Consider the following 18,494-nt stretch of genomic DNA (forward strand, 5'->3'; position numbering starts at 1 on the left):
TTTTGTATTTTTAGTAGAGATGGGGTTTCACCATGTTGGCCAGGCTGGTCTCGAACTCCTGACCTCAGGTGACCTGCTGGCCTCGGCCTCCCAAAGTGCTGGGATTACAGGCGTGAGCCACTGCGCCTGGCCCTGGGTGCGCACCGTCTACAGATGTGAACACTGAGGCTGGGAACGCTTGAGACTGGCCGGAGGCATCGAAGAAGTGGGGTTTGGCCGGGACTGGCGTTTGGGAGGTTGTCACTGGACTTTGTTCAGCTTGTCTCCAGGGTCATCTGGCCTGCTGTAGTAGATATGGTTTTCTTGGGATACCAGTTCTCTTTCTACTTTAACATCAGTGGCCCTGGGAGGGTTCTGAAATAACGCTGCCTGCCTCCCTCGTGTAGCTCCGATTTCTTCCTCCCTGAGTTTAACTTCATTCTGTTTATTCACTCATTCACTAATTGCCGCTCAATGCAGAGATTACACACGGGAACCCTGGATTCAGACTTGGTTCGTTTCCAAGCTTCGCCATCTGCTAGTTAGCAATGGCTTAGCCTCTCTGCACCTCAATTTCTTCTTCTGTGAAATGGAGATAATAGTAAATTGGCTTATTGTAAGGATTAGGTGAAATAACCTATGTAATGCAGACACTGCAGTGCCTGGCACTTAAGAAGCACTCAGTAGACCAGGCACGGTGGCTCACATCTATAATCCCAGCACTTTGGGAGGGTGAGGCAGGAGGATCAGCTTGAACCCAGGAGTTCGAGGCTGCAGTGAGCTGTGATAATGCCCACTGCACTACAGACTAGGTGACAGAGCAAGACTCTGTCTCAAAAAAAAAAAAAAAAGCACTCAATAACTGTTAGCTGTCATTAATTTTATTTGTTCAGTGTGCATTATTGAATGCCGATCTGCTGGGCTTTCGGCAGAAAGCTGAGCTGGAGGCACCGCACGGTCATAGCTGTGCTGGGAGTCTACCTGAGCCTTGTTCACCCACTGAGCTGAGCACTGGGTCTGCCCAGTGAGGAAAATGCAGTCCTGATTTTTTTATTTTTTATTTTTATTTTTGAGACGGAGTCTTGCTCTGTCCCCAGGCTAGAGTGCAGTGGCGTGATCTCAGCTCACTGCAAGCTCCCGCCTCCTGGGTTCACACCATTCCCTTTTTTTTTTTTTTTTTTTTTTGAGACCGAGTCTCGCTCTGTCGCCCAGGCTGGAGTGCAGTGGCGCAATCTCGGCTCACTGCAAGCTCCGTCTCCCGGGTTCACGCCATTCTCCTGCCTCAGCCTCTCCGAGTAGCTGGGACTACAGGCGCCCGCCACCACGCCCGGCTAATTTTTTGTATTTTTAGTAGAGACGGGGTTTCACCGTGGTCTCAATCTCCTGACCTCGTGATCCGCCCGCCTCGGCCTCCCAAAGTGCTGGGATTACAAGCGTGAGCCACCACGCCCGGCCTGTTCACACCATTCTCTCGCCTCAGCCTCCCGAGTAGCTGGGACTACAGGCGCCCGCCACCATGCTCAGCCAATTTTTTGTATATTTAGTAGGGATGGGGTTTCCCCGTGTTAGCCAGGATGGTCTCTATCTCCTGACTTCGTGATCCGCCCACCTCGGCCTCCCAAAGTACTGGGATTACAGGTGTGAGCCACTGCACCCGGCCCCGGCTTTTTTTTTTTGAGAGGGAGTCTCACTCTGTTGCCCAGCCTGGAGTGCAGTGACACAATCTCGGCTCACTGCTGGGATTACAGGCACGTGCCACCACACCTGGCTAATTTTTGTATTTTTATTAGAGACGGGGTTTCACCATGCTGGCCAGGCTGGTCTGGAACTCCCAGCCTCAGGCTATCTGCCCGTCTTGGCCTCCCAAAGTGCTGGGATTACAGGTGTGAGCCACCACGCCCGGCCAGTCCCGGCTTTTAAGGGGCTGATGGGCCAGTGAGGGTGCAAACTCTTGGTTTTTTGGTCATCACAGTCTATTTTTGGTTTTGGTTTTTCATTTGAATGTAGAGGGCCCCACTCCCTCCCACCCACTGTGCATTCAGCCTCTGCACGCACCGGGGCTCCCTGCCTGGCCCCCGCATGGGAACACATTTTTGTCATCAGCAGTGACCTCTGGGTGATCAAGGAAGCAGAGACTCCTGGGGCCTTCCTGTCGTGTGCAGTGGAGCTGAGCTGCTAACATGAGAAGGGAGGAAAAGTGGAGATACCCAGTTTTGGTTCTAGGGCCCATCCCCTTTTTTCCATCCTGGCCAAGTGATTGGTAGAAGCAAGAGTTGCTTGTTGGAGAGGCGGTGAGTAGCATGTGCTTGGGAATTAGGAGCAGGGCAAATAGTCTTGAAATGGGATATACCTTCTTCCCACTCAGCCCCTCATCATTAACCCAGTGCTTCTGGAGGTGCGACCAACCGTGAAATCCCCTTTAAGTCCAGTGATGAGGCAGGAGCAGGCAGGTCACCCCGGGGCTGGGGAGCCGCAGACAGTCTGAGTGCACAGGCTGGAGGGAGGGCTGGGAGGGTGGAGAGCACTGGCCCCAGGGACTATCCAGGGAATGCTTAGAAGGGGCCTGGAGGAGGCAGCGTGATAGATGGGGGTTCAGTGTCTTGGGGAGCACTGGCTGGTCTCCACCCGGTCCACATTTAGCTGAATCAGGAAGGCCTGTCTACCACAGCTCCCCGCTGCTCTGACAGATTGGGGTTGATGGCTGGGGTTAAGAGCACTTCAGGGTAGCATCACCTTTGGCAAAGCCCGGAGGAGAAGGACTCTTTAACTCCTTCCTTCCCAGCGCGTGACGTTGGATCTCCCCAACTCCTCAGTGCCAGGGATGCGGAGGTTTCTGTTCCCACCCAAATCACTGTGGTGCTCAAAGGCTCACACACTTGTCTCTGTGGCCAAGGTTAGCATCTGGCTGTGGCGTTAACATCTACTGGAAGCCATCCAACAAAGGCATCAAGGGAATCTCGAAGTGGCTGCCCTTTCCCAAGCCACGTTGTCTGAGACAGACGTCTGGAGATGGAAGAGGGTTGACAGGGTTTCCCAGAGGGTGGTCTCTAACCCCATGGACCCACAGAGATTTCTCAGGACCTTCAGTACCCGGTGATCACCAGTTAGCTGGCCGTGGAGGAAGTATGCGTGGTGTTTAAGAGCATGAACAGGTCAGGCGCAGTGGCTCACTCCTGTAATCCCAGCACTTTGGAAGGCTGAGGTGGGCGGATCACGAGGTCAGGAGATCGAGACCATCCTGGCCAACACGGTGAAACCCCATCTCTACTAAAAATACAAAAATTAGCCGGGCGTGGTGGCACGTGGCTGTAGTCCCAGCTACTCGGGAGGCTGAGGCAGGAGAATGGCGTGAACCCGGGAGGCGGAGCTTGCAGTGAGCCGAGATCGCACCACTGCACTCCAGCCTGGGGGACAGAGCAAGACTCTGTCTCAAAAAAAAAAAAAAAAAAAAAAAAAAAAACATGAACAGACTGTCAGGGTTCAAGTCCCAGCCCTCACTTACCCTCTGAGTGGGTTACTCAGCTGCTTAGGGCCTCGGTTTTCTGACCTGGAAAATGGAGAAAACAGAGATAACAGTGACATTCACAGTGAGATGACACTAGTGAACGAAGCGCTAAGCCGGGCGTTATTACAAGTTTCCTCCATGGAGCCCTCAAGATTTGTCTCTCCCTCTACCCTCTATTGTATTGTGGAGTGGAAGGTCCAAGAGTGCCAGGATTGGACAGAATGTAGACAGAAAAAAGCAAACTATGGCAACGCGAAGGAAAGCAACTGCCACATTTTAGCTTGGAAGATGCTGAAAATAGCTTGTTCAAGCCTTTGTAGATAAAAATGTAAAATGTACGCAAATGTATGTGACTCACACAGAAGCATACATCCATGGCTCCCTCACAGTCGGCGCCGGATGTGGCCATCAGGAAAACCCCACAGTGTGGGGAGAGGGCCCAGGCGTTCTTGGTGGTGGTTGCTTTGAGGAGGGGATGGTGCTGCTGCCTCCTGGGCTGGTGGCTCCTGGTGGCGGCAGCTCACGCCCGTTTCCACCTTTCTCCTGGGCTGTCTTCCGAGCGTTCCAGGTGGGAAGAAGAGACGCCCTGGGCACCTCATGGCTCCTCCGGCCTCGCGGGTCCTCCCAGAGCCTGCTCGTTCCCTTCCCATGCGGAAGCTCTATTTCTGGAGCGCCTCATTGGAGATGCACGCCCCCTCCCTGCCAAGCTCCAGGTGCCTGCTTGGCCCTCCCAATCCGGTGTGCTAGTCAGGGACGGTGGGAGGGTGACAGCTGCAGGGAGGGGTGGCAAGAGACAGCGCTGGTGCCTGAGCCAGGAGGACTGGGGCGGAGGGAGCTCTGGGGACGCAGGGAAGGGCTAATAATATTGAAAACCGCTTCTGCTGCAGCCACCTGTAGAGGCTTCCCCACCCAGAGCATCATCCCCTGCGTCTCCCAGGGGCTCCCCAGCCTGTGATGAGTGGGTGACCCCCATCTCCCCTGGGGCAGATGCAGAGGCCTCTGCCCAAGAGGCTTATGGGGCTTCCTCTCTGCATCCTAGGGGAGGAGCTGCTTCTCCCCTTAAGAACTCGATGTGTGTGTGTCTGGAGTGATGAGGACCGACCCCACACCCCTCCAGCGCTCTGCGGGTGCCGACCACACTGCCCCTGGTAAAGGCCAGTCCGACTTAACTTTCCTGGTAGGCCTCTGTAGGGCTGGGCTCCAAGGTTTTCCTCTTTTTTTTTTTTTTTTTTTTTTTTGAGACGGAGTCTCGCTCTTTCACCCAAGCTGGAGTTGCAGTGGCGCGATCTCGGCTCACTGCAGGCTCCGCCCCCCGGGGTTCACGCCATTCTCCTGCCTCAGCCTCCCGCATAGCTGGGACTACAGGCGCCTGCCACCTCGCCCGGCTAATTTTTTGTATTTTTAGTAGAGACGGGGGTTTCACCGTGTTAGCCAGGATGGTCTCGATCTCCTGACCTCGTGATCCGCCCACCTCGGCCTCCCAAAGTGCTGGGATTACAGGCGTGAGCCACCGCGCCCGGCCGAAGGTTTTCCTCTTAAGTTGCCTGGGGATGGGGTGGGGTGGGGACAGCTCCAGTATCTGAAATGTCACTATCTGGGGTACCGGGCCCCCGGGTGGGCCCCACTGCTTCCCTTTCCCTGGGTTCAGGAAGGGGCTTCAGCCCCACTGCCCTGGACCCCCTGGCCTTACTCCCCTCCTGTCCTTCCCTGCTCCAGGGTCGCTTGGCCCAAAGAGGGTCTATGGAGAAGCTGCCATGGCTCCCGCAGAACCAGCCCACAGGAGACAGGCATGGGGCCCCCAAGCTCTTCACTGCCCTTGGGCGAGGGGGTCTTCGTTAGAGCGAATTTCGTCTCTAAACGTTCTGTTCTCAGGCCTCTTAACCCGACTTCCCACCATTTGTAGGTGACGATGCGGCTTTCCAGGCCGCGCTCGGGGTCCCCAGGAGGGGTCCTGGAGGGGAACGCGTGGAGCCCGTGGGGCTTCTCCTGGCTCCAGTTTGTCCTCCGCCCAGGAGGGGCACATGTGGCACTGTCCTGGCCCCACAGCCCCCGTGACCTCGGTCCTCCCGGGTCTCCATCCGCCCCCCTCCATGTGTGGCGGGAACGGCTGCGCTCTGAGGTCAGGGGTGTGGAAAGGGACGAGCAGGGAAAAGGTTCAGGAGGAGAGAGGCGTCTCCCGCGGTGCACAGGACGTTCACCCCGTGGGTGCCGCAGCGGGTCTGGCTGGGGAGGGGCCCGGCCGCCGCTCCCGCCCCCGAAGCCGCGCTTGGAGATCCCGGGCGGGAGGTGATGTCACCCCTGCGGGCGCCCGGGCCCCCCACGGCACCTGGTTTGCGGGTCGCCAGGATCCTGCTGAGCCCGGCGCGGGGGGACGAGGGGGACCTGGGTCTGCGCCGCCGCCTGGAGATCCCCTGAGACCCTCGCGGCCCCTCCTCGCCCAGCACCGGAGCCCCGCTGCCCCCTTAGCCCGGCCGGGGGCGGCCTGCGGAGGGCGGAGCCTCGAGCCGATTGGTCCCGCCCCGTCCCGCCCCTGCAGCAAAGCCCCGCCCCATCACGAAGCCCCGCCCCCGCCCCGCCCCCCGCGAAGTTGCTCTTCGGCTCCCGGATCCGCAGCTGGGCTCCGCGCGGCCGCAGGGGCCGGGAGGGTTCGGGAGGGTTTTGGGGGCGCCCGCCCCGCCCTCGCCCCTGCCCCGGCCGCCCCACACTCCTCCCGGGGACCTGGTTCCCGGCTTCCTCGCCCCGCCGCACTCGCAACTTCGGCCTCCCCCAGCTCCCGCCCGCCCTCCCTCCTTTGTTGCGCGATGAGGGTCGGGTTTCGGATCTGACCGAGCCGCCGCCGCGGGATGGAGCCGCTCAGCCACCGGGGCCTGCCGCGCCTGTCCTGGATCGACACCCTCTACAGCAGTACGTGGGCCGGGCGGGCGGGGGCGGGACCCCAGGATTGAGATCGGGACCGCAGGATCGGGATCGGGACCCCAGGATCGGGGTCGGGACCCCAGACTCGAGATCGGGACCCCAGGATCGGGATCAGGACCCAGGCACCAGGCTGGTCCGGGCAGGGCGGGCGGGGGCGGGATCGGGGTCCGGATCGGGGTCGGGGCGGGAATCGGATCGGGGTCGGGACCCAGGCGCCGGGCTGGTCCGGGGGGCGCGGGCGGGGGGTCCTCAGAGCAGATTACCCGCGGGCCGGCGGCGGGGACCGTGGGCGGACCGAGCCGAGAGCTGCGTCCCCCCTCCCACCTGTTGTGAATCCGGCCTCCGCGAGCCTCGGGGTAGGGAGGCCCTTCGGGGTGCTGCCCCCGCCCCTGGACCGGCAGCTTCTCTGTCCAGGCTGAAGCCGAAAGGCCGTTTTGGGAGCAGTCGTTGGCACCCGAGTTTGCCACCCCAGTGGCACCGGGGCCATTTGTGGTTCAGGGCCCAGGGGTTCGGTACTGGGGTGGGATGGAGTGGGAGGGGAGACGGTGGGTGCAGATATCCGCGGGGGCCGTTTGGATGCGGGAGCTGAAAATCCCGGGTTCAGCAATCTTTCCTGCCAGCCTCATCACCACCCCCACCCTCATCATCACCACCACCCTCAGAAGAAAAAAAAAACAAACCTTCTCGAGTTCTCCACCCCCTCGCTCCCAAATCTCTCTGGATCATGTGATTGCTCTTGCATGGCCCCGGGGGATGCGTAACTGATCACGGGTAATGGTGTGGGGGGGCTTGGGGCGAACCGAGAGACGCCCCCCCCCCACCGCACCTTGCTCCTGCTCCGGCGCTAGAACGGCACCGCCCCTTCTCCCCACCCTTCCCTGAGACACCTTTCCCGGATGCTCTCAGGGATTAGGAAGAGGGTCCTCCTGGGCTTACATAGTGGATTTCACCCTTCCTGGCCCACGTGAGTGGGACCCTCCCACTCTCTCAGCACATCTCCCAGGCAGGAGTTGGGGGAGGCAGGTGGGGCCAGGTGGAGCCTGGTTCAGCCTGATTCTAGGCACTGGATGCCATGGAACAGGAGCGTTTTCTTTCTTTCTTTTTTTTTTTTTTTTTTTTTTGAGACGGAGTCTTGGGCTCTGTCACCCAGGCTGGAGTGCAGTGGCGCAATCTCTGCTCGTTGCAACCTTTGCCTCCCGGGTTCAAGTGATTCTCCTGCCTCAGCCTCCTGAGTAGCTGGGATTACAGGCACCCACCACCACACCCGGCTAATTTTTTGTATTTTTAGTAGAGATGGGGGTTTCACCATGAGGCCAGGCTGGTCTCGAACTCCTGACCTCAAGTGATCCACCTGCCTCGGCCTCCCAAAGTGCTGGGATTACAGGCGTGAGCCAACAAGGGCATTTTTAAGGGTCACCCCAGCTAGAGTTCCTTGACAAGTCATATGGGGGGGGTGGGAGGAGTAGAGAAGGGTGATGCCTTGAGCCCCAAAGCCTTACCCTGGAGGCTCTGTGGTACCCAACATTCAACCTCTGACCTCAGCATCCCCTTGGGTCCAGGTCATTCCCTGTATCTTCTTCTCCACCCGCCTCCTCCTCCATCCCATGTTCCTTCCTCTCCTCCCCCCAGGAGCTGTCCTTGTGATGGTTCATTCTGCTTTGGTTTCTCAACATCAAAGGGGCAAAGCCGGATCCCCTGGGCATGGGTCCTGTGCCAAGTGCCGCCACTCCATCTGCTCCTTCCCCTGCAGAGGCCAGCGTTGTTGGGTGAAGGTCAGGGCCCACGGCTGTGTGGCATGTGCGTGCACGTGCGTCTGCATGAATGGGGGCACGCATCTGTTCGGAGCGCCAATGCAGATCAGCTCCTGACCCCAAGGCAGGATTAGTGACCCTCTCTTAGCTGTGTGCTTGCAAACAGCCGTCATAACAATGCCTCAGATTCACGTGTGCTTATGTTCCTGAATGTTTCTGGCTCTTTGCAAAACCCAGTTCTTGTTTCCCTATTTCCCAAAGCCTGGAATCGTACGGAACCCTGTCTCTAGCTTTCTCTGCGGCAGAAGACTCCTCTGAGCCGATCATTTCCAAGTCTTCCATACCCCACCCTCTTCCTCCCATGCCTGGAGCAAAAAAGCAAAATTGCCTGAGGCTACCTTGAAAATTCCTGACCAGAGGAACGCCAGAAAAGGGAATTAGGCCAAGGCCTCTTAGGGGGTTCTGTTGGGCAGCCCTGATTCAGGCAGATTGGCACCTGAGCTGTCTACCCTCCTCCTGCTGCCCTGGCCTCTGGGCGGCTCCTGGGGTGGCCTGGATGGTGGGTGGGAGGGGGCCCTGATGTGGCTGCAGTGTGAGGAGTCCCTCCCTCCCTCTTCAGAATAGCTTAGTGGAGAGCTGTAGCAGGAGGCTTCCTGGGGAGGTGCTGTGCAGTCATGTTTGGGCTGTTAGCCATCAACTTGCCTCTTGACAAGAGCCTAAATTAAAACAAATACCCGAGCTGTCATTTGCCTGGCAGCATGGTTTTGTGGCTCCCAGAGGAAGTTCCTCTGCTTCTCAGGAAGCTGTTTGCTTACAAGGCTCGCAGTCCTGGGGTGACAAATCTCCACAAATGCCAGATCCATTGGGAACTGTAAAGGGGGTATACCCAGGGCACAAGGCGGCAGTGTGACTTAGAGATGGGAATGAGTCGGTGTTAGAGGTTCCCTGCCTTCCCCTCTCTGAGCATTGTTCCTGGTAACAATGGTAATAGCATCTCCTGAGCACCTGCTGTGTGGCAGGCACTGGGATAGGCACTTTCTCTTTCTTTCTTTTTTTTTTTTTTTGTTTTGTTTTGAGACAGGGTTTCCCTCTTTGTCCAGGCTGGAGTGCAGTGGTGCGATCTTGGCTCACTGCAACCTCCACCTCCTGGATTCAAGCAATTCCTCCGCCTCAGCCTCCTGAGTAGCTGGGATTATGGGCACCTGCCACCACAACCCAGCTAAGTTTTGTATTTTTTTTTCATAAAAAACTTTATTTCTCAAAAAAGGGGGAAGAATCCAAAGTATTAAAATAATCCTCTAATTTTTGTTTTGGAGGAAAAGGGTAGGATGACAAAATAGTTCCTACAAAAATTTCAAGCATCACTGCTGTAGATATTCCTCCGGCTCAGTGGGGAACATCCTGAAACTCACACCTCCTGTCTGAAGTTTTGTATTTTTGGTAGAGATGGGGTTTCACCATATTGGTCAGGCTGGTCTCGAACTCCTGACCTCAGGTGATCTTCCCACCTTGGCCTCCCAAAGTGTTGGGAATACAGGCATGAGCCACTGCGCCCGGCCTGTGCTAGGCACTTTCTATCCATTCTCTCCAAACCTCACAACTCTGCAACTCTTACAGATTAGGAAAGGGAGGCTCAGTTAGCACAAATCATAGACCTAAGATCACATAAGTAACAAATAGCCGAGCTGGAATTCAGATTGTACCCTAGAATAATGAGGAGGACCCTGAGTGCCACCTGGGTATGTCTGAGTTTATTCAAGGCCTTGGAATATCACGGAATGGGGGACACCGTTCTCTACGGTCCTCTGTTGCAGAGTTCTCCCTGAAATGGTCCGGCAGGGTAAATGGCTTCAATGGCTCTGACCCCATCCTGGCCCTGTGCCTCTTGCAGGACCTGGGGGCTGGGCCTGGAGCCCAGGCAGGGACAGCTGAGGCTCTGTCTGAACCCACCGAGGCTGGTGGCTCTCTGCTCCTAAGGTGCCAGCCTGCCAGCCAGCCCCTCGCCTCACACACTTCTTTTATTTTATTTTATTTTTTTGAGACTGAGTCTCGCTCTTTCACCCAGGCTGGAGCTGGAGTGCAGTGGCACGATCTCAGCTCACTACAAGCTCTGCCTCCCAGGGTCACGCCATTCTCCTGCCTCAGCCTCCCGAGTAGCTGGGGCCACAGGTGCCCGCCACCACCCCCGGCTAATTTTTTGTGTTTTTAGTAGAGACACGGTTTCACCATGTTAGCCAGGATGATCTCGATCTCTTGACCTCGTGATCCGCCCGCCTCAGCCTCCCAAAGTGCTGGGATTAAAGGCGTGAGCCACCGCGCCCAGATCTGAACGCACTTCTTGCCTTTGGGGTTGGCAGTTCATTTTTTCTGGTTTTGAAAGGAGGAGTGTGCCCACTTCCATCACAGGTTTGGTAGTCATTTGATGAGGATTGGGCAGCAAAGCCTCCATCTCTCCTATGGTAGAAGTCCTTCAGGGCTGGGGTAAGTGTGATTTGTCTGACTCAAGGAGAAGGGTTGGATCCCAGCTGCCAGGGGCGCTGGGACTAATGGGAGCGGAGTCCTTTGCCTGTGGAGTGACAGATGGTTTCAGACATCCCCCAATTCCTGTGTCTGCACCACTCATTTGCTTGCATTAATGTAGCAATGTCAGTTTCATCCCTCAGTACCTTACCTAGATTCTCTCCCTGGGGCTGGTTTGACGCTTTCTCTGAGGCTCTTTTTTTTTTTTTTTTTTTTTTTTTGAGACAGAACCTCACTCTCTCGCCCAGGCTGGAGTGCGGTGGTGTGATCTCGGCTCATTGCAAGCTCCGCCTTCCTGGTTCAAGCGATTGTCCTGCCTCAGCCTCTTGAGTAGCTGGGATTACAGGCACCCGCCACCACACCTGGCTAATTTTTATATTTTTGGTAGAGACGGGGTTTCACCATGTTGGCCAGGCTGGCCTCCAACTCCTGACCTCAGGTGATCCACCCGCCTCAGCTTCCCAAAGTGCCGGGATTACAGGCGTGAGCCCCCGCACCCAGCCATGCTTTCTTGGTCATAACGCCTCTAGGTCTTTTTTTTTTTTTTTTTTTTTTTTTTTTTTTTTTTTTTGAGACGGAGTCTCGCTCTTTCACCCAGGCTGGAGTGTAGTGGCACGATCTCGGCTCACTGCAAGCTCCGCCTCCCGGGTTCACGCCATTCTCCTGCCTCAGCCTCTCCGAGTAGCTGGGACTACAGGCGTCCGCCACCACGCCCGGCTAATTTTTTTGTATTTTTAGTAGAGACGGGGTTTCACCTTGGTCTCGATCTCCTGACCTCGTGATCCGCCCGCCTCGGCCTCCCAAAGTGCTGGGATTACAAGCGTGAGCCACCGCGCCCGGCCGCCTCTAGGTCTTTTATCACCCTTTGTGCTAAACCCTTAACCATCTTCTCTTTGTTTTTTTATTTTTATTTTCCCAATCCATGGGATTAGATTGGATCAAATTAAGTTCTGCGGAGTAGCCCAAAATGTGCTCTGAAACTTTCTCAGTCCCTGGGATTCTCCAAGCAGATCTGGATTAAGACATACATGTGCCCCAGGCAGGTTGATCATCTGGTACCTCTTCAAATGGAAAATCTTTACATGTGTGTTTAGGACTTATTTAGAGGAGAGGCAGAGGCTGAGACACTTATTTAGAGGAGAGGCAGAGACACCGGCCCATAATCGTCATGGCTGCTGGAGTCTCAGAGGTGAGGCTGGCAGAAGAATTAAGTCATCTACTTAGAGAAACTTAAAGCCTCTCCCTTTGCCATTTCAGCCTCCATTTGGTCCCAAGTAATTTAGTCCTGGTCTCAAACATACCTTCCCTACTGAGCCAACCAAGAGCCTCCAGTGACTTGGCCCTCATGGAAGGCAGAACGTGACCATCTGTTGTTACTAGAGCCTGCCTTTTGGAGCTCACTTCTCTTACCCCAGGCAACATTTCCAAGGGCGATTTCAGTCTCTTGTGATATTTTCATGCCCTTTATAGATTCAGTGCCCCATCTATGGGCCAGGAAAGTATTTGGAGCAGTGGAGATGTAAGCCTGTCTCCAGGTGATCATGAGCCTGCCTCAGTTTCTCATCTGAGCCCCACATTCCCTACACCAGGGACCAAGCCACTGGTCTGACAGCCTGTGTGCGTTTGATCAGAGCAGCTCAGTTCTCGGGGCCGCATCAGGCCACTCCACGTGTGCTAGCGAGCGCCTGCTGGCGGATGCTGGCTTGTTCTCCGAATAGCCCAGTAATTTATTCCTTTTTGTCAACACCGGCCCATAATCGTCATGGCCGCTGGAGTCTCAGAGGTGGGGCTGGCAGAAGAATTAAGTCATCTACTTAGAGAAACTTAGGTTTTTGTGGTTGTGATTGTTGGCTACTGTTGTTCTTTGGGAAAAGGAAGGAAATTGTGGAGAATTGGCTGGAAGATGCTGTTAGGAGGATGGAAGATGGGGAATGGCGGGGAGGCTGTTTCTCACTCTTGCGGGTAGGATGGAAGACTTGTTCTCTGTCTGAGGTACAATCTGCTTTCTGGGATGATTCCAGTACCTTCCCAGTGCCTGCACCTCTGTAGAGGCAGGGCATGATGGCTCTCATGGGTGTTGTGTGGATTAATTCATATTTATAAAGTGCTTTGAAGGCGAGGAGAGCTATTTAGCTGCTCAGCTGTCCGGCTCATTGCGCTCCTCATCCGGGAAAGCCTTGAGGGACTGGGAAAGGCTGGCACATGACTTAGGAAGGGGCAGGGAATGTGGCAGGACGACTGGCAGGAACAGGGTATCGGACCAGCTTTGAGGCGGCGCCTCCCACAGTGGCTCCTGCGCAGGCCCTCCGTAGGTTTTGGTTGTCTGAGTACGGGTGGGAAAAGAAAACTCGAGTTCTTGGCTCCTTGAGCTCCTCCCCCAGCAGAAACCCGTTAGCTGAAACCTGTTAGCCGGCCCGTTCACGCGTTTCCTGCTGTGTGGATTTGGTCATTGTACTCGCTTGTAGTGGAGTCAGAGACCCCCCAAGGGAGTCTTGCTCTTTTGCTAGGGTTTATGATGGGAAGACTTCACTGCCAGTGTTTGCGGCAGCTGTTTGGCTGAGCTTGGGCCCTTTGGGGGCAAACCTAGGGCAGGCAGCTTCAAGACAACCCTGCGCCCACTGCCCCTGCCAGGCCCTTGGTGGTGGCGGGTGATGGTGTTGTGTGGGGGGTGGACTGAGGTGATATGTTGGGGGTGGACTGAGGTGATGTGTTGGGGGGGGACTGAGGTGATGTGTTGGGGGGGGACTGAGATGATGTGTTGGGTGGACTGAGGTGATGTGTTGGGGGGACTGAGGTGATGTGTTGGGGGGACTGAGGTGATGTGTTGGGGGTGGACTGAGGTGATGTGTTGGGTGGACTGAGGTGATGTGTTGGGGGGACTGAGGTGATGTGTTGGGGGTGGACTGAGGTGATGTGTTGGGTGGACTGAGGTGATGTGTTGGGGGGACTGAGGTGCTGTGTTGGGGGGACTGAGGTGATGTGTTGGGGGGACTGAGGTGATGTGTTGGGGGGGGACTGAGGTGATGTGTTGGGGGGGACTGAGGTGATGTGTTGGGGGGGGACTGAGGTGATGTGTTGGGGGGACTGAGGTGATGTGTTGGGGGGGGACTGAGGTGATGTGTTGGGGGGGACTGAGGTGATGTGTTGGGGGGACTGAGGTGATGTGTTGGGGGGGGACTGAGGTGATGTGTTGGGGGTGGACTGAGGTGATGTGTTGGGGGGGGACTGAGGTGATGTGTTGGGTGGACTGAGGTGATGTGTTGGGGGGGGACTGAGGTGATGTGTTGGGGGGGGACTGAGGTGATGTGTTGGGGGTGGACTGAGGTGATGTGTTGGGGGGGGACTGAGGTGATGTGTTGGGGGGACTGAGGTGATGTGTTGGGGGGACTGAGGTGATGTGTTGGGGGGGGACTGAGGTGATGTGTTGGGGGTGGACTGAGGTGATGTGTTGGGGGGACTGAGGTGATGTGTTGGGGGGACTGAGGTGATGTGTTGGGGGTGGACTGAGGTGATGTGTTGGGGGTGGACTGAGGTGATGTGTTGGGGGTGGACTGAGGTGATGTGTTGGGGGGGGACTGAGGTGATGTGTTGGGGGTGGACTGAGGTGATGTGTTGGGGGGGACTGAGGTGATGTGTTGGGGGGACTGAGGTGATGTGTTGGGGGGGGACTGAGGTGATGTGTTGGGGGTGGACTGAGGTGATGTGTTGGGGGTGGACTGAGGTGATGTGTTGGGGGGGGACTGAGGTGATGTGTTGGGGGTGGACTGAGGTGATGTGTTGGGGGGGACTGAGGTGATGTGTTGGGGGGACTGAGGTGATGTGTTGGGGGGGGACTGAGGTGATGTGTTGGGGGTGGACTGAGGTGATGTGTTGGGGGGACTGAGGTGATGTGTTGGGGGGACTGAGGTGATGTGTTGGGGGTGGACTGAGGTGATGTGTTGGGGGTGGACTGAGGTGATGTGTTGGGGGGGGACTGAGGTGATGTGTTGGGGGGGGACTGAGGTGATGTGTTGGGGGGACTGAGGTGATGTGTTGGGGGTGGACTGAGGTGATGTGTTGGGTGGACTGAGGTGATGTGTTGGGGGGACTGAGGTGCTGTGTTGGGGGGACTGAGGTGATGTGTTGGGGGGACTGAGGTGATGTGTTGAGGGGGGACTGAGGTGATGTGTTGGGGGGGGACTGAGGTGATGTGTTGGGGGGGGACTGAGGTGATGTGTTGGGGGGACTGAGGTGATGTGTTGGGGGGGGACTGAGGTGATGTGTTGGGGGGGACTGAGGTGATGTGTTGGGGGGACTGAGGTGATGTGTTGGGTGGACTGAGGTGATGTGTTGGGGGTGGACTGAGGTGATGTGTTGGGGGGGGACTGAGGTGATGTGTTGGGGGGGGACTGAGGTGATGTGTTGGGGGGGGACTGAGGTGATGTGTTGGGTGGACTGAGGTGATGTGTTGGGGGGGGACTGAGGTGATGTGTTGGGTGGACTGAGGTGATGTGTTGGGGGTGGACTGAGGTGATGTGTTGGGGGGGGACTGAGGTGATGTGTTGGGGGGGGACTGAGGTGATGTGTTGGGGGGGGACTGAGGTGATGTGTTGGGTGGACTGAGGTGATGTGTTGGGGGGGGACTGAGGTGATGTGTTGGGGGGGGACTGAGGTGATGTGTTGGGTGGACTGAGGTGATGTGTTGGGGGGACTGAGGTGATGTGTTGGGTGGACTGAGGTGATGTGTTGGGGGTGGACTGAGGTGATGTGTTGGGGGGGGACTGAGGTGATGTGTTGGGGGGGGACTGAGGTGATGTGTTGGGGGGGGACTGAGGTGATGTGTTGGGTGGACTGAGGTGATGTGTTGGGGGGACTGAGGTGATGTGTTGGGGGGGGACTGAGGTGATGTGTTGGGGGGGGACTGAGGTGATGTGTTGGGGGGGGACTGAGGTGATGTGTTGGGTGGACTGAGGTGATGTGTTGGGGGGACTGAGGTGATGTGTTGGGGGGACTGAGGTGATGTGTTGGGGGGGGACTGAGGTGATGTGTTGGGGGGGTGGACTGAGGTGATGTGTTGGGGGGGGACTGAGGTGATGTGTTGGGGGGGGACTGAGGTGATGTGTTGGGGGGGGACTGAGGTGATGTGTTGGGGGTGGATTACCCGATCCGTTCTATATTCTTGGCACTTTCCTCCAAGTGACTGTTTGTACCAGGGGGAGAGTTCTGCAGCTCACCCATCTCTAGGGCTGTGATAGGGGAGGCTGTTTGTGACATGTGGCCTTGGCTCGTCTCCACATGTGAGAAAGTCCATTGCTGCTGTGGGGAGTAGCTTGCATTTCTTTTCTTTTCTTTTTTTTTTTGAGACAGAGTCTCGCTTTGTCACCCAGACTGGAGTGTAGTGATACAATCTCTGCTCACTGTAACCTCCACCTCCCGGGTTCAAGTGATTCTCCTGCCTCAGCCTCCTGAGTAGCTGGGATTACAGGCATGAGCCACCATACCTGGCTAATTTTTGTATTTTTAGTAGAGATGGGGTTTCACCATGTTGGCCAGGATGGTCTCGATCTCCTGACCTCATGATCCACCCATCTCAGCCTCCCAAAGTGCTGAGATGACAGGTGTGAGCCACCCTGCCCGGCCCGGGAGTAGCCTGGCATTTCTTAGGGCAAGATATGGTCAGTTGGGGACATGGCACTGCTGGGAGACAGCAGGAATGTTCCACTGGTCCCTGAAGCTTGAGGAGAACCTGACCCACACCTTGTGACGGGGGAAGGAAATCAGGGCAATCGGCAGGCTACGGAAGGCACCCCCATATGGAGGCTGAAGATAATGCCCAATCCCACCCCTGCTTGGGCATTTGGCAAAGAGCCCTTTGAGGCGGGACCAGCTGACGCCGTGGCCGCTTGTGGATGAGACAGTGGGTTCTCTGTCCCCGGATCAAGACCTGACTAGGGCCTCTCACTCAGTTTTCTCGTCCAGGCTTTATCCTGCATCCTCCTCCTGCCCTTCCTTCTTCCCCTCAAACACTAGAGCGAAAGATGAATCTGGGTTTACTGGTCATACGGAAAATGTCAGCGTCAGCCTGGGCTTTAGTAGATGGAGCCAGATGGGGTCGGCTCTATGGTGACCTGATTGATTAATTGGGTGCCACTCCCCTCTTTCTTCATTTTTTTGAGACAGTTTCACTCTTGTTGCCCAGGCTGGAGTGCAATGGCGCAATCTCGGCTCACTGCAACCTCTGACTCCTGGGTTCAAGTAATTCTCCTGCCTCAGCCTCCTGAGTAGCTGGGATTATAGGCGCCAACCACCACGCCTGGCTAATTTTGTATTTTTAGTAGAGAAGGGATTTCTCCATGTTGATCAGGCTGGTCTCGAACTCCCGACCTCAGGTGATCCACCTACCTCGGCCTCCCAAAGTGCTGGAATTACAGGCATGAGCCACCGCACCTGGCCTCACTCCCCTCCTTCTTGTCCCTGCCCTCACCTCTGATGCCTTCGTGTGCCTCTAGGTCACAGGTGGACATGGCAGACGTGATCGGGCATTTTGCCTAAGGTTAGCAGGGTCTCCAGAAAGTCTTGGGTGGCTGGGAGGCCTCAGGTAAACCAGAGCCAAGGGAGCTCAGAGTCCTTGTCACTCCAGGCAGCGTGGCTGTTGGCCTCCCCGGGGCATCGGTGGAGCTGGTGCTGCCTAGAGAAGCCCAGTATTGAGCAGGGATCTGTGGGCTTACTCGGGGCTGTTGGGGAAGGATGTGGCCATCATTACCTTCGTGGGATTGAAGGGCTGCTTCTGTGAGTGTTCTGGGCTAACCCCTTCCTCCTGGGCATCGGCTTCTGGGCAGCAGCAAAGGTTTAATGGATCGAGATTACGGGGACCAAAGACGCCGTGTAATTAAGCCAGTTATTTCTCTGGCTGGGAACATCTACTCCTCACAGCTGCAATTGACTTCGTCACTTGTGGTTACCCTTACCTCGGGCCTAAACAGCCCATACGTTATCTTTTTGAGTGAGTCTCTCCCTTGGAGGCAAAGTTTTAGGAGAAAGACCCCTCTGGGAGTTGTGCGGTCAGCATGGCAGTGTGTGCTGTGCAAGGGTGCCCCCTGCAGTTGTTCTGTGCAATGGCGCCCATGGAAGCCTCTTTGGGAACTGTTTCTGGGTTCTGTAGAGGGACATAGAAACCTCATCCTTGGGTCTCCCAGGATCCTGGGGTCCAGTGAAAAGAAAGTCCATCAGTCCTGCTGGGTTCATAGAAATTAGAGTTTTTAATTTGGTTTAGAAAGAATGGAAGAGACAGGCCGGGCGCAGTGGCTCACGCCTGTAATCCCAGCACTTTGGGAGGCTGAGGTGGGTGGATCACCTGAGGTTAGGAGTTGGAGACCAGCCTGGCTAACATGGTGAAACCCCGTCTCCACTAAAATACAAAAATTAGCCAGGCATGGTGGTGGGCACCTGTAATCCCAGCTACTCGGGAGGCTGAGGCAGGAGAATTGCTTGAATCCGGGAGGCAGAGGTTGCAGTGACCTGAGATCACGCCGTTGCACTCCAGCCTGGGCGACAGAATGAGACTCCGTCTCAAAATAAATAAATAAATAAATAAACAAGCTAAATTAATCAATTCAAGGTCGCAGACTACAAGCCAGGAATTGTGCGCTAGGTTGGCCCTACTCTAAACTGTGCGCTTTCTCCCACACTCTTACCCTTCACAGCGGTGCTGGTGGGGGCCCCTTGACGCTGGTATTTCACTGAGGTTGATGGATCTGGGTTCGTTTCTCTAGCTAGAAAGACAGTTGTGAAGACTGCGTCTTGCCCCCAACCCCCCGTGATATGAGGAGACAGCCCTCTGCCCC

The 18,494-nt window shown here is 56.2% G+C and overlaps 1 protein-coding gene and 1 long non-coding RNA gene across 5 annotated transcripts in view; one reads left to right on the plus strand and one right to left on the minus strand.

The window, feature by feature from the left end:
- ABR (ABR activator of RhoGEF and GTPase) overlaps positions 1-18,494 on the plus strand; it is a 223,552-nt gene that overhangs the window by 45,550 nt on the left and 159,508 nt on the right. Inside the window, exon 1 of one of the 4 annotated variants that reach the window (XM_055256615.2) lies at positions 6,073-6,388. The exons of the other annotated variants lie outside the window; for them this stretch is intronic. Within the exon in view, the coding sequence (XP_055112590.1) occupies positions 6,328-6,388 (61 nt within the window). The 5' untranslated portion in view covers positions 6,073-6,327. Of the gene's footprint in view, positions 1-6,072; positions 6,389-18,494 lie in introns of those variants that run through there. 4 annotated transcript variants of the gene reach the window in all.
- On the minus strand, positions 1,158-4,422 carry LOC129469736 (uncharacterized). The gene is made up of 3 exons (XR_008653087.2): positions 3,843-4,422; positions 3,482-3,526; positions 1,158-2,982 (listed from the first exon to the last, which is right to left on the minus strand). It is a non-coding gene; the product is annotated as an uncharacterized lncRNA (long non-coding RNA).

The sequence above is a fragment of the Symphalangus syndactylus genome, chromosome 20 (assembly GCF_028878055.3).
Source record: "Symphalangus syndactylus isolate Jambi chromosome 20, NHGRI_mSymSyn1-v2.1_pri, whole genome shotgun sequence".
In the NCBI taxonomy this organism is placed as follows: domain Eukaryota; kingdom Metazoa; phylum Chordata; class Mammalia; order Primates; family Hylobatidae; genus Symphalangus; species Symphalangus syndactylus.